This window comes from Sardina pilchardus, chromosome 14 (genome assembly GCF_963854185.1).
Source record: "Sardina pilchardus chromosome 14, fSarPil1.1, whole genome shotgun sequence".
In the NCBI taxonomy this organism is placed as follows: Eukaryota; Metazoa; Chordata; class Actinopteri; order Clupeiformes; family Clupeidae; genus Sardina; species Sardina pilchardus.
The window spans coordinates 15,603,719-15,619,412 of record NC_085007.1 but is presented as its reverse complement, the minus strand read 5'-3'; the positions used below and the strand labels follow the sequence as shown (position 1 = coordinate 15,619,412).

The window sequence follows — 15,694 nt, the reverse complement described above, 5'->3', positions numbered from 1 at the left end:
ACGCATTAAAATGGAAAGGGAAATAATACAAATAATAAAAAAGTGTTATTATTTGTTCATACTGTAAAAGACAGCATATAATATTTAAGTACATTGTCATATCCTAGAGGCTTGTACCCAAAGCAACTTACACAATGTGGGTTATCTAGCAAAGTTGAATAACCATGGGCAGAGGACTTATGAAATATGTTGCGCTCCAGTACAGTAGATGGCGACAAAGGATTTTAACAACACCATCTTCAAACCCGAAGGAACCTTGACATGCTGCAGTCAAGATGTCAGCACCCTTGCTAAAAGTATGCTGTACACGGCTTAACGGCACGAACAGGTAAATGTGTACTTTTACGCTTGAATATGACACGATTTGTTATGATGGTTAGGCTATATCAACTTCGTAAGGAAGTGAAACAGGTTTGTCAACAGGACTTACCCTTGTAATCTGTATGTTGCGCAAGCATTTGCTGTCATCATGGCTGTAACATAAGTGACATGACAGCCTTCCCATGTTTGAAATACCCAATCTGACTTCCTCATCTTGCTTAAAGTAATTTGGAATAGTTTCAAGATCATTTTCAAATCTGCTCAATTGATGAAGTGAACACAGCATTATCTTAAGATATTATGATCAAGGTTTTTCTCTGAACAAATTAGCACTCATAGCTAGCGCGGTGACGTTTAACATTAAACGTTCTCTCGCAAGAAATCTGCCGTTTTAATAAACCCTAAATAGGGCGTTTACAGTTACTGGTTATGTTGTGTTTAACAAGGTGTACTTAAAATAAAACGTGTATTACTGTACCTTGCGCATAACTAATACCTTTTCATGTTTACAGTTGTTGGTTACTGTTGAGAACCCAGGGAATAAGATGGTGTCAGGGTGGATCCGAGCGGACCTTCTTCCGAGGTGAGGGTTGCATGCAACTAGCAACCAATATACTGTATTTCCATCGCTGCAGTGTTTTGCAGGATTATGGCGGGATCATTTGTATTCTCTCACAATAGTTTTGCGTTCGCTTGCAAAAGACTGGCATCCTTCCATAGTGCCGTTCACTCACGAAGTCAAAGTTATTGCAAGCAAATGCAAAGGTATTGTCAGGGAGGACCAACATATTGCAAGGGAATGCAAACAGATATTACAAGTGAATGCAAAGGAATTGCAAGAAATGTGAGATAATGCAATTAGGCTATCACACAGGAGCACAAAGCGATCTCACAGAAACTCTCCATAGTGCTGTCACTGTATTTGAAATGTCTTTACTTACTGTGAGAGTGTGTCAGCTTTATTTTAGTTCATTGACATCTTCAATTCGCTGGGGCTGATTTTGATCCATCACTTGAAAGTCTTTGTGCATGTGAAGATATATATTCAGATACATGCATATATACATGGCATACATATACACACACACACACGCACACACGCACACGCATATATATAAGTTCAGCCAGTGGTAGGCCTCCTCCTGACCCTTTGTTCATATAGATCTCTGCTTCTTGAGGTCAAGGAGTACTATCAGTACAAAATAAATGTAAAACAATCGGTTCTACCTAGTTTGAGTTGCTGTAGCCAACAGCTAGAGCTGCCAGGAAGCTACAGTGCTACACTCTGGGGGCATGATGAACATCGGGAGTCATGAACATGCCCCCAGAGTGTAGCACTGTAGCTGGCTGGTAGCTCTAGCTGTCGGCTGCAGGAGCTCAAGCTAGGTAGAAGCGATTTTTTCGAGGTATTTTGTAATGACAGTGACCTCAAGAAGCAGAGATCTATCTGAACAAAGGGTCAGGAGGAGACCTCATGCATACTCCGGAATACCCCTTTGCGTTATTTTTGTTTTTACTTCTTTCACAGGACTGTTATTGGACATGATTAATCCATATCAAAATGCAATCTGAATGCCAATTTGTATTGTACCAGAGCATTATCTCCAGTGGCCCCAAATCTGCTTACTCACGTTCTGTCTCTCTCTCTCTCTCACACACACACACACACACGCACACACACACACACACACACACACACACACACACACACACACACACACACACACGCACACACACTCTTCCTGCGTGATGGTCACACTACAATAGGTCAACATAAAGATGAAGATGTAATTCAGTGTCCTTTCTGATGCAGTCCCTGCATTCAAAAGACAAACATTAATTTTCTCAAGGGTGGTCTTAAACTATGGATCCTTCATTATTCATTACTGCTCCACACAGTCAGCAGATCAAACTGGGTTTACCAGAATTTAGCGCCACATGTTCACAGGACTCAATACTTCCAACCAGTAGGGGGCACTTAGCTATTACAGTAGGTTAGGACATTTTAATCATCTTCCTTTGACTTGTGATTTCTTTTGAATTTATCATGTGGGTCGATGTGCATGGTTATGCTGGTGCCTCAGTTGGTTTTCTAGAATTTATTTCCATCTAAACATCAGAAACAGCTATAAAGCACACACTGTCAGGATGTCTAAATAGGTCATATCATTGAATCTTTTATCTTTGCTGTTTGTGAAATGAGACTGATTAAGGCGTAACATATAGACATATGCTACTGAGAATTTAGTCACATAGTTTTCCCATCAATCTACCTTGACCATTATATTCAGAATCTAGGTGGCAACAAGCTATTTACATTTTTTCCCCTTATGTGTTGTAGCCAAATTAGTCCATGTTTATATAGCCAAACATGAAATGTGGATGTATACACCAGTTAGTATTCTATGGAACCAGGAAGTTGGAAAAGGGACTTTTAGTTGTTTTGAGGATCCAAACATCTGACAGATCTCTTGCCATATTAAAATGGCAAGCTCTGTAGGCAATATATCAGTCCAAACATTGTGTCCCACTGGAGCAATTAGTACAGACTTTGCTAAGAAGTTCAAAATAAAAGATGGATCAATACCAAGTAACTTACAGTGAATCCAATTGTCAACCTGCAGAGCGTGAGTAAATATAAAATTGTAATGCTTAACAACGTGTAACACAAGAATGAGAATGGACTTGACTTCTTCTAAGCTTCTTCTAATACCAGCTGTTTAACATAGACTAGCAAGGTAGCCAGTTATGCAATATGCTAGTCATTACCTGAGAGTTGGATAATCATTATGAAATAGCAAATGATAATGTACCTAGATAGCAAGGGTGTCTGTTAGTGTTTTATCAAGCATAGTCCCAGGGATGATGAATGAAGACATTCAGATTCTCATGATCAGAGATCATGATCACGATTCAGATCAGATTACTTTGGGTTTAGTAGCGGTTTTGAAATGCCCCTTTTCCCTGTAAATTCTGTGCATGACTTTGGGTTGTTTAACCGTTATGTGTCAAGTGCATGTGGTTTAGCTCATCGTGATGTGGTAGCGCATTAAAAAGGTTTGTGTAAAAATAGCTCGCCTTTCATTGGTCTCATAGGACATGGGTCTTCTTTCTGTGCCAGTGAGGCTGGTGAAATGTACAGTATATAAAACTGCATAGTGTTCTGTCCATAGCTGTCAACATTGAACATTGAAAATAAGGGAATATACGTGAGAAACCCGAAAAAAATGGGAGGGTTGATCGCTGTGGATCTGTCATTTCCAGTTAAAATGGCCCGCGGTATAGATCCATAAAGAGATGGGCAACACAGTTGTTTTCTGCTTAGAGCAGCCAAAGTGCTCAAGGTCCTTCAAGGTTCTCCTACACAGGGTAGTTGGAGTCACTTGCTCCTGCTTGTGTTGAGGTAGGGGGGTCAGGAGACTCTTGTGCTCAAGGACACTCGATTTCACAATCCATCCGTGCATCGCTATCTCTCTCTCTTGCTCTCTCTCTCTCTCTCTCTCTCTTTCACACACAGACACACACGCACACACACACACACACACACACACACACACACACACACACACACACACACACACACACACACAGGCGCACACATTGTGCACAGGCTTGTACAGACATTTTCTCACACAAGTTAATTTAAACACACAGCATTTAAGTCACACGTGCAGATGTACACACACACACTCACACACACACACACACACACACACACTCACACACTCTAAGTTAAATGTTAATTTAGCTGAATGATGTCAGTGATGTTAGAAAAGGACCTCAGCCGTGTCTCACTCAGCGTGATGTTCTGTGTCTTGTCTGTAGGAAGGGGGCGTCTGAACGCAGCGTCCCTTGGCCTGCAGGCTCGCGTTCGCCCCCTGCCCCTCATAATAGCCACAGGGGGCGGCTACGCAGGCTACGACCAGTATGGGCGCTACAAGGACCGAGAGCTGGCGAAGCTGGGCATCGAGGTGCCACCTAGGATCGCCAACGAAGCTCAGGTAGGATGATAATGCCCCAAATGCCCCTACCAGCACCACCGTCACCATCACATTCACAGCCACCCATCAACTGAAAACGTGTGGGGAAATGTGCTTCTGCTGCTACAGCCTCTATTACGCTTCACCCAGTCTTCATGGTACAGCCTGCATAGTTGTGACATGAAATGCTCTAGGTCCTAGCACTCACCACATTTCAGGAAGATATCCTGCTGAGAGTCAGCCATGCTTTGCATCTAACACAAAGGGGGGCAAAGGGGAGAAAAAAGTCGCCGAGCTTTCCCCCCCCCCTCTCTGCCTGGTGAACCTCATGCTTGGTGTTGCTAACCTGCACAGCTCTGGTAGGACCACCATCATCCACCTACCCACCCTTCCACCTCTGCCCACCCCCCCCCCCTCACTCCACCCCTCAGGGGTCCCAAGAGTCCTCTGGATGCTGAGATCAGTGTGGAGCCAGTGGCTCAGAGAGAGAGAGAGAGAGAGAGTGGGTCTGAATGAAGTTGAGCTGTGATGATGTGGGAGTGACTGACTGACTGACTGACTGTGCTGTTTGTCCACGCCCAGTGTTTCAGTGCTCAGGTTTAATATGATACGTGTGGTTGGTAGAGATGACTGGAGTGTGAAAGGTGCGTGCTGAAAAGCAAATATGAAGAGGTTTATCTTTCCCTGTAAAAGCACACGTGCGAGCGAGCGAGCGTGCGTGCGTGCGTGCGTGCGTGCGTGCGTGCGTGCCGTGCGTGCGTGCGTGCGTGCGTGCGTGCGTGCGTGCGTGCGTGCGTGCGTGCGTGCGTGCGTGCGTGCGTGTGTGTGTGTGTGGGGATTACTGTCCTCATTTCTCACCAACTGTGTTTATCTTTGTTTGCTATGAATATGCCGTTAGAGATGCTTTGCATACGGGGTTGTAGTGAGTGACGTGTCTACCGTCATCCATCTTTCTTGAAGCACTTACTGCATTTAAACTTTGTCACAGGATGTATCTCAGTGTGAATTTATCATCAGGTAATAATTTTAGATCAAGTGAAAAACGCAGTTTAATTTTACATCACAAGACAAAGCACTGCTGGCCTGTGTCAACGTCAAATGCCCTCTTTTCTGTCAACTCTTTGACTGGAAATAGCCACATGATTTGCATCTTCTATAAATGTCTCCCACTGGTGAGATTAGGAAAGCCCACACTGTGCTCAAAGGCCAGTGCTCCAGAAATGTGCTCAAGTGCACCATCAAAACAAATGTTTCTGTCACGCAAGCTCCATCAGTGCGGCAGGGAGAAGAGTTAGTTCTCTTGAAATTCAAGGTAATTACGAAAGGTTTAAAACTATCTTTCCATTTATCATTTAAATTGATCAACAATCCTCCAAGCTTGTTTTGTGTTTAGTATTAGTCTTTATTGATATGCTGATTAGTGCATGTGCCATTGTTTAAATGCACAGGGCATATTTCATATATTTTGCATGATTTTACCTTTTCTGATAATGGATGTTCATGAAGAGATGCTCTCTCTGTTGTATTTGTTGTGGGAAACGTATTGCAACAGACAGTATGGTGGTAAATGTTTTTTTGGGCACCTTATTGGACTTTGGATTACAACGTTGAATGGCGACCCTTGACTCTATTGTTGGCACTTTGAATTTGGGATTCTCCCTGCTGGTTCTCAAAACACATATAAACCTATTCATAGTTGCAAAGGATTACATCAGCCATAGATGTTATGGTCAGCTTGACTCTCTGTGATGGTCAGGTCACTGGTGTGAGTTGACCTCTCTTCAAAACAAGACCAACAACACGGATACAGCAACACGACAGTGATATAAACACGGCTAAGTAAACTTAGTAGTAAGTGGTAAGATTTGTAATATGAGTGCAGTGGCTTTGCTTTGCTAGGAGATTAAGGCCGTCTATAAGGCTCTTCTATTAGGAGGCTTACCATTGATTCTGTCATCAACTCGGGCCTCGTTCACATTCTCCTTTCCGTATTCAAAAGGTTTCCTCTGATTTAATATCATTTTGGTCCCAAAGGAAGTTTGCACTCGTTACCATCCAAAAATAGACCCTAGGTTGTTTGTTTTTAGATAGGAGTTTTCCTTCTTATCTAGGTTAGTCACTTACTAAACAACATATTTAGAAGACACCCCGGTACAAGAGGACACAGGTGGCTGTGAAGCCTATTCTTATTTATAATAGTGACAATAATAAGTTTTATTTGTGTAGCACCTTTCATGCACAGCATGTAGCTCAAAGTGCTTTACATTTCAAACATGCAAGTTTACCAAGTATTTGATTATTCTATGGAATTCAAGGTCTCTGTAGCTTTTGTTGTCAAATCGAAAGTACGTCTTGACTCACAATAATCTTTTAAGTCAGAAGTCTTGCAAGCAGAACCAGAAAGCAGAAGATGACATTCATCCTCATTGGAGTGCACTCTGCGCATCTTCACCACTTTGGTCTTAATGTAATTGTCTCATTCTGAAAGGAAATGGAATCATTTTTGTAACACACACGATGGCAACCGTAATGGCTGCATAGGAAACATTGTCTCATATTTCCATTCTGTTTTATTGTGTTTTCTGATTTGACTATGAAATGTGTAAATAGAACAAAAAACACTGCTGTTTTTGCCATATTGCACTTGTGAAGAATGATGCTCGCAAAAGGTGAGATACAAGACAGGAACTATGGCCTATTTTAAGCAGCTGGTTGCTGATGGAGCAGACATATTAAGAAAGAAGTCTGAAGTAACTCCTTTTCAAAGAGCAAGATTTCAGCTTGGAGACATTGCATGCCTGGAGTCGTTGCTGTTCCTCTTTAAACATGCCGATGAAGTAACATTGTGCTGCAACTATTTCTAACCTTTGGCTAAGCAATGGATTCTGTTGGAAGGTTTGGCTGAAGAAAAAAAAAATCCACTTATCAGTACATTGCGAAAACAGTCTGTCAGTCAGTAATACGAAGACAGAACTTTTTCACTTCTTAGCAGTTTCTAACCAAAACTTCCATCACGGGATGCTCACAGCTATTAACAACTGCCGCAGATTCTTCGTCCTTACAAACATGCAGCCTCAGGATTTTCTACAGTGCCCCAGTTCAGCAGGCCCTCTGCCAAACTTGGGGCCCAAGGTGGAGAATGGTGCGTCGAGTCCAAACTCCCAAATCAAGCTTCCTTTTTGGCTAGGCCTTCTTCTCTCCGCTACTGTAGTAGGTGTTGGAATGACCTGACTGAGAGTGGGGTGACACCATGTCACGGCGCGAAGTCTGATCTGATTGGCTTGCGCCCGGCAGGAAGGAGGGGTCGGTGAGGGCTTTCCCTGGGTCTGCCACAGGGCCCTTTATCTGCACACACAATGGACGCTGCCCCACGGCAAACAGCGCGACTCCAACGTGGCCTCCTCTGCCTGAACTCTTGATCTGTCGCGCGCTACGCGCTGCGTGCTCCGTGGCAGGGGACGGTGCCCTGGTGTCGCAGTGGTGCTGTTGCTGCTGTCACTTGGTTTGGCAGGCTGGCTGGTTGGTTGGCCGGCTGGCTAGTTGGCTTGTTGACAGAAGTGGCATTCCATGGCGTCCAGAGTCTAACCTGTGCGACTTATGACCTGTCACACACACACACACACTCACTCACACTCACCCACACTGTCTCTCTCTTTCTCTTTCTCACATACACACAAACACAATTTTAACTCACAGTCACTTGTGACACCGAAACTGTCACACATATGCAGACATACACACACACACATACACACACACACACACACACACAAGAACAGTTAGAAGCACAAAAGATACTTAGATGCCTTCACAAGCTGCATTCACATGCATGAATTGATGTACATTTATAAACTAACACAGACATAGAAACACAGATGTAGGCGACATGCAAACAGACACATAGGTCTACACACACACACACACACACAGATGCACACACACAATAGACAGGCTTCTTCTTGGAGTGAATGTGGGCCGCGTTGGGCCTAGCATGGTAATGAGTCGGCCGTTGCCACACACACACACACACACACACACACTCAGTCTCACTCTTGACAGAGGCTTGAAAAGAGCTTTAGCCAGCAACAGCGGCACCAAGGACGGAAGCACCCAGCTGCCCGGCCCTAGCCAGCACCAAGCCCACGGACTGGCCACTGCCCTTTTCAGACAACAGTGCAGGGATGGAAATTAGCACCAGCCAAATGCTGCTAAAATATAAAAGTGATTTCAGACACATGATCATTTACAGTTGAATAATCACATTTACTATATTGTAAATATATTAATCCCTCCCTGCAACAAAGAACAGGATCTCGTACGATATCTGTTCAGGATTCTTTGAACCTGGGTACTGTCCGGCTCGCATTTCCGCCCGCATCGAATGGAACCTGTTCCCGGTTCGTGGAAATGGACCAGAGAGTGGGATGTGTAGCTCTTTTTTTTTTTTTTTTCCTCTCGACTGCAGCTGTGCATTCTTTCTGTTATTTGTCCTGAAAATCCTCTCTTGAGCATGATCTCATCGCAGCCTCCAATATGCATCGGGTTGTGTAATCATACAGTAGGTCGGGGTGGGGAACACCCATTATATCAGCTCGGATCAGAGCGTGAGCTGCTGGCCTTCATGTTGTGCCGTGTCACGGCCCGGCAAATCTCAGGGGGCCATTAGTGAAATGGCCTGCAAAATGTATGTTTCGCAAAGGCATTGTGGGATTGGAGAGCTGAAAGACCTTCGAAAGCTTTTTAGTGACTCTTTTGCGTGCCATTCGTTTCAGGACACGGCGGTGTGGGTGGGTGCATGCGTTGTGGAGACTGTTGCTGTGAAAACAAAGTTGAAAAATGGCACTCTCAAGCATTAGCTCTCGATAAATTGTCTGTCTTCACGAAATGTACTGATGATGGCCTAGTGCCAAAATTAGTATATATTTATTGAAGATATGGTTCAATAAAGATTTATCGAGGCTTTTTTTGAACTCTCACCCTAAGAGGGAATTTAATTTTGGAGTTGAGCGAACCTGTTCCTGTGTTCTAGAGACCATTGCTGACCATTATGATCAGTTTTATTCTGTCTAATACACAACAACCAATCCTTTGTGTACACTCCTTATGTGCTTTCTCCTAAATTGCCCTCCATCTCCTTCCATATCGCCTCACTTTGACACATGTATCTATTGCATCAATTTCAGCGCAGTTCAAATCTTTGTTGAGCAATAAGGTCTCAGAACTGCTTCCTGACATCACATCACATTACCCAGAAAGCACTTTTACTGTACTGTATTAGTAAGAACACACACACACACACACACACACACACACACACACACACACACACACATATACACACACAAACACACACACACACAGACGGTTTCTCTCTTGCTTACTCACCCTCTCTCTCACTCTCTCTCTCTCCCCTTCCTCCCTCTCTGTCTCTCTCTCTCTCTCACACACACACTCTCTCTCCATTCTGCTCTCTCTTCCTCTCTCTCTCTCTCTCCGTCTCTCTCTCGCTCTCTCTCTCACACACTCACTCTACTCCACACATCCGCTCAGGCTCCCCTTAAAGGGCCTTGACACCCATTGTGTGCACTGGCAGTTGTGCGTTGACTGAGCTCTGAGTCAGACTAGCCTTTAGCTTTAACGGTCTGTGGGAGAGGACAAACACTTCCTCATTATCAGTTCTGACACAGCGTGAGGGGAGCGGTTACTTCGGCACACCATCAGTGAGTTTCTCTATTTCACTCCTTTAAAACTTTTGACTATTTGTTATAATTATACAGTAGTTACATGTTGGCTATGTGTGATGTATTGGCAGCTCTTTTGGCAGACAGATTGATGGGCATAATTGTCATACGTAGTGAAGTCAGTTTTTTTTTTCATGGTGAAGACAGTTAACATCAACTGTGGATTATCCGGGTTCTGGTAGATATCCCCACTAAGGCGTCTTGAGTTTTCGTTTTGTCTTGTTTTGCCTTGTTTCTGTTTGTTTTGACAAGAGTTTAATGATTTCAAACTCATGGCTATGAGTAGACGACAGATAGCTTGATGTCGACTGCTGCGGAAACCACAAACATCCTGTTTCCTCCTTTTACTCTTCGACTGAGCCTCATGTGAGGTCATTTTTAGTTCTGTGATAATGGGTCCATTTGCGAGGTCTTACTTGGAAGAAAATAAACTGAACAATGATGATGTGAATACGACAGTTTTTGTGTCATTGTCATCTAAAAGTTTAAGAGTTTTAAAACACTTTCTATATCTGCAGATTCTGCACGTTGTTGTCTTCGTAACATTTCGATTTGAATTTGAAAGTAATATTTAATATGTGCAGATTTAAGATTAGTTTGATTTTAATCCCTCTGCATTAGAAAAGGATTCCTAATGACTCAGCACAATGCCAATTGATGTCCGACTAAAGCAACTGGACAAAATGTAATATCTCGCTTTGTGGCTGAGACGTTTCCAATTGAAACCAATCAGCAGGTCATAAATGAACAATATTTGCCTATCTTTTGTCTGCCATATGAACTGAAATATGTCCGTTGCCAACTTCACAAGGTCCTGTCCTTGAACAGGCTGAGAGTTTAGTTTCTGTCTTGTCCTTGCAGTTTTATGTGGTTCCTTTGATTTATTTTATTCCATTACAGTGTAATATGTGATGAATGGGTGGATTCTTGGGTAGATGGAATAGTCAGCAGTATTAATCAAATCGATTGGGCCGTTCCACAGGCCCTAGAGCAATCGCTTTTTATGTTACTGAAGCAACCAGTAGTGATTGCATTTTTACCACTATTATAGAAATGGCAGTCTATAGCAGTATAATCACTATTGTCTAATAACTACAGTCGGTATTATTGTCAGGGGGCGTAAGACCAGTGTCAGCGCTACTCTGCATTATTCCATTTGATCAACACTATTTGAATTAGTTTGACTGTGTTTGAAGTGGCACATGGCCATAAGGGGGCAGAGGATGTTTTGTTGCAAATTAGTTCATGAGAGAAATGTGTGTTCTGTGTGTGGGTGTCTGCAAATGGCACGGCGAATAAGGTCAGCGCTAGATAGATTTTTTTGGGTAGGTGGTGGGGGGTTGGCTAATTCTCTACATTTCCCCTCAATTATCTGCTTTGCCCAAATTGAGAGGGGGATGTAGAGTGGAATAGATTAAAAAAGAGGGGGTACTTGTCCTAAAGGGGGCAGGAGGGGGTGGACTCAGACAGGAGCGCTCGCTGACCGGATTGTCTCTCTCCACAAAGCTCCCATCCCCCCACAGCAGAGGCCCTGACCACCACCTCCTCCCACCATCAACCCCACAAGCAACCGGCAGCACAGCACAGCACAGCTCAGCACAGCACAGCACAGCACTGCATCTTCCAGAACCTTCCTGATAAAAAGAAATTCCCCAAAAAAGCCAAGGCTTTTCCAGAGACATTATTCCCACAGCATTCCCAGCAGCGACAGCAGGTGGAAGGCAACGAGAGGAGAGGAGGAGGAGGAGCAGGAGGAGGAGGAGGAGCGTGCATCTGGGATTAGCCGCGTCACGGCTCAGCGTCCGCCAAACGAGCGAGAGAGCCAGCCAGAGAGAGAGAGAGAGAGAGAGAGAGAGAGAGAAAGGGGGCCGGCCAAAGAGCTCGGCAGCGCTGGAGACCGTGAGCGTGTGCAGCGCAAACGCTACAGAACAGCGCATCGCCCCTCGCTGACACACGGAGCAACACACGCAGCGAGAAAGAAAGACAGACAGAGAGAGAGAGAGAACGAGGAAGAAGAAGAGGAGGATCTAAAGAGGCTACAAGAGGACGAGTGGAAGCCATCGTGTGAACAGACCCCCCCGCCGAGCGACAAACACGGCGGATGCGCTGACGAGTTTGTGAGAAGAAAGAAGAGCGCGAAGGAAGGAGAGGAGAGAGAAGGAGAGAGAGAAAGAGAGGCAAAAGCAAACCAACCCCCCTTCCCTCCCCCCCTTTCCGACGGAAGCACCATGTGTCAGGGCAGCCTGCAGCGGCAGTCGTCGGCGCGGAGCTTGGGGAAATGGTGAGATGCTGCCGGCCTTTGCAAAGCCGGCCGTCCTGCTACAACCTCCACAGAGTCAGGGTTGATGTGCGGCGCCTCCGGCCGCTGGCCTCCACCGCCTCCTCCGCGAGAGGGGGTGCGGCGGGGGAGTCGGGGGCCGGCGGGGCCCAGGGGGGAGGCCCCGGTGGCAACCCCCGCAGCCGCTTCAGGTACGGGCCCCGGAGAGAGAGAGAGAGAGAGGGATAGATAGAGAAATAGATCTAGAAGTAGAGAGTGAGTGAGTGGGTTGATTGAGTGAAAGAGATGTGTTTTTGTGTGAGTGAGTGTGTGTGTGTGAGAGAGAGAGAGAATGTGAGTGTGTGTGTGTGTGTGTGTGTGTGTGTGTGTGTGTGTGTGTGTGTGTGTGTGTGTGTGTGTGTGTGTGTGTGTGTGTGTGTGTGTGTGTGTGTGTGTGTGTGTGTGTGTGTGTGTGTGTGTGTGTGTGTGACAGGTTTTGCATTAGGCTAGCGGTTTTTGTGATTTTCAGTGAGAGCTCTTGCCTGACTGACGGGAATCCATTTCAGTGGAATGGATTTGTTGGTGCTGAGCGATTGTGGTGTTGCCACTAAGAGAAGGAGAAAGAGAGAGAGAGAGAGAGAGAATGAATGAAGTATGCACTGCACAGTGAAAGAGAGAGAAACAGAGAGAGAGAGAGAGAGAAAAGACAGGAGGATTAACATCTCCTCAGGGAGCAGGGGGCTCTGTATAGGGGGGAAGGGGGAGACTGCTGGGTGATTGGCTGGTCATTAGCAGGTTAGCTGGTGTGTGAACACGGCTACCCCTCAGTGTAGGTAGAACAGCAGCAGCAGCAGTAGCAGCAGCATCATAACAGACTGTACTGGTATAGCATCTATATTTTGAGTGACTGTGGGACTGTGTTTATGTGTGTTGGTGAGTGTGTTAGTGTGTGTGTGTGTGTGTGTGTGTGTGTGTGTGTGTGTGTGTGTGTGTGTGTGTGTGTGTGTGTGTGTTAGTGTGTGTGTGTGTGTGTGTGTGTGTGTGTGTGTGTGTGTGTCTGTGTGTGTGTGTGTGTGTGTCAGTGTGTGTGTGAAGCTTTGCTTGCTCTCTTTCTTTTTTCTCTCTCTCTCTCCTGAATTGTTTCTCCCTCTTGCTGCTGTTGTTGCTGCCCTGCTCTGCCTTTCAGCCGGGTCCCCAGTGCGCAGCACAAAGCCAGTGTTTGGCCTAATTTGCAGAGTAATGCCTCTAAGCCTCTGCCAGGGTTGCCGGGAGAGGAAGGCAGCGCGCGAGCGAGAGAGCGCAAGTGGGCCACCGGCTTCCCAGCATCCGAGACACAAACGGAGAGAGAAAATGAGTGGGGGAACAAACACAGCAGAGAATAGAGAGAGAATATGTATAATAATATAAAGAGCAAGTGTGAGTGTGTGTGTGTGTGTGTGTGTGTGTGTGTGAGTGTGAGGATGTGTGTGTGTGTGTGTGTGTGTGTGTGTGTTAGTGTGCGCGCATCAGCTAGAGTGGATGCCACGCACTTCTCCCGAGCGTGAGAGGCAGAGAGGGGAGCCGGGAGAGAGGAGGCTCTGCAGCCAGTGATTGGCCAGCATGTGCCCGCATTGAAGAAGTGAGGGGGGAGGCATGATGCTAGAGAGAGAGAGAGAGAGAGAGAGAAAGAGGGAGAGAGAGAGAGAGAGAGAGAAAGAGAAGCAGCACATGCTTCTGAGGCACTGCGATGAGCGTGGTTATGTTATTGTTTTCCCTGGCTCTGGCTCTGACCGAGTGGGTGCCATGACTGTATTTTTAGGCAGACTCCGGCAGAAGCCTGGTGTTCCGTATGGATGTGTCAGAGGCTGCAAACTCTGCGGTTCTCAGGGATGTTTAGCTCTGTGTGCGTGTGTGTGTGTGAGAGAGAGAGAGAGGAAGATGGGAGTACGATCGTATCGAAATTCATCCTCCATATGGAAATGACTCGAGTGATTTTCAGATTAGTCCATACACCAGAACTGAAGTCTTTATTTAGGTACACCGCAGACATAGTTAGCTCCACCGTAACTATGTCAAAAACATAGAGCATCCCACATTTCTGTATAAATAGGAGGCAGACGAAATCTTGTTTTTTTTATCCTACTGACGGCCCAGTTCATGATTTCTTATCTAAATTTTGTAAACAGATGTGAAGTATATTGCTGTCTTCAGCTGCGTTGTCATTTCTTGACTTCCAACAGACGGAGAATAGTCTAAAATCGAACGTAGTGGTATGACCCATCTTCTACCAGAGATATAAAAGACAGTTGGGGCTCTCTGATATTTGCTTAGCACACACCTTTATCCAGTGCTAGTGAGTGATATAACGCGTGTGATATATAGGCCGTATCGAATGAAAGATTGGCCCGTTAATTTAACCGGCAGGCACCGTGCCACCGTCCCGTATCTCGGGGCTCGATGTCCTCTCCGGCGAAGGCCGTCTTCAGACGTGGCCTCTTTCTCTTTGGCGCTCCGCCAAGGCTGGGCCCTGGACGGCAGCGAGAGCGCGACGCCGGCGCCAAATCAATGCGGCTCGGAGACAATTAGACTGATCCTGGCGTCCAGCCGTATCTGAGAGGGACAATCACGCACGGCACGCCACCCCCCCACGTAAACAGCCGTCAGCATCAATTCAGTTCATTGGGATGCGCTGAAACAGCGACGCCGCATCAGCCGTAGGTTTTTTTTTTTGGTCATTGCATCAGATGATGGTCGATTAGAATCATAGAAGACCTAGTCATTTTGATGTTGCAGAAGGTGCCACGTAAACTTGGCACAGGAAACCTGTGTGTGTGTGTGTGTGTGTGTGCGTGTGTGCGCATGCGTATGTCTGTGTGTGTGTATCACACGTAGAGTTCAAGTGGACAAACGCTACCTGAGAGAGATCAGACGGCATAAGTATCGGACCAGGTAATTAGCCGTTGTGGCAATCTCTTTGGCACCTGCCTGAGCTGGTGTTGGAAGGAGACTTAAGCTTAGGATGGGATCCGCCAGTCAAAAAGCAACCACTAGCATTTGATTCTGGTGGCAGGGTTCACCAGCCGAACAAATCCATATAACTTTGGCTGTCCCCAAACCTGAGATATCGAATGAAGTTTAGTGTGTGTGTGTGTGTGTGTGTGTGTGTGTGTGTGTGTGTGTGTGTGTGTGTGTGTGTGTGTGTGGCTGTGTGTGGCTGTGTGTGGCTGTGTGTGGCTGTGTGTGGCTGTGTGTCTGTCTGTGTGTGTGTGTGTGTCTGTCTGTGTGTGTGTGTGCTTATAGTTAGGCACACACCCTGATTGGCTCCTGCTCGCTCAGGTGTCAGTGTCTAAGCCCTTTGTGGGTGGCCCTGGTCCCAGGTTTCAGCCTGATTAAAGTGGACAGTGTCTTACGTGCTA

The 15,694-nt window shown here is 45.8% G+C and overlaps 1 protein-coding gene across 6 annotated transcripts in view; it reads left to right on the top strand.

The window, feature by feature from the left end:
- Positions 1-215: 215 nt before the first annotated feature.
- pisd (phosphatidylserine decarboxylase) overlaps positions 216-15,694 on the top strand; it is a 32,199-nt gene continuing 16,720 nt past the window's right edge. Inside the window, exons 1-3 of one of the 6 annotated variants that reach the window (XM_062554971.1) lie at positions 216-328; positions 834-904; positions 4,147-4,322. In XM_062554971.1, the coding sequence (XP_062410955.1) occupies positions 276-328; positions 834-904; positions 4,147-4,322 (300 nt within the window). In that variant the 5' untranslated portion in view covers positions 216-275. Of the gene's footprint in view, positions 329-833; positions 905-4,146; positions 4,323-5,493; positions 5,614-9,851; positions 10,022-11,548; positions 12,512-15,694 lie in introns of those variants that run through there. The other 5 variants (XM_062554972.1, XM_062554969.1, XM_062554975.1 and 2 more) reach the window with 5 other exon arrangements.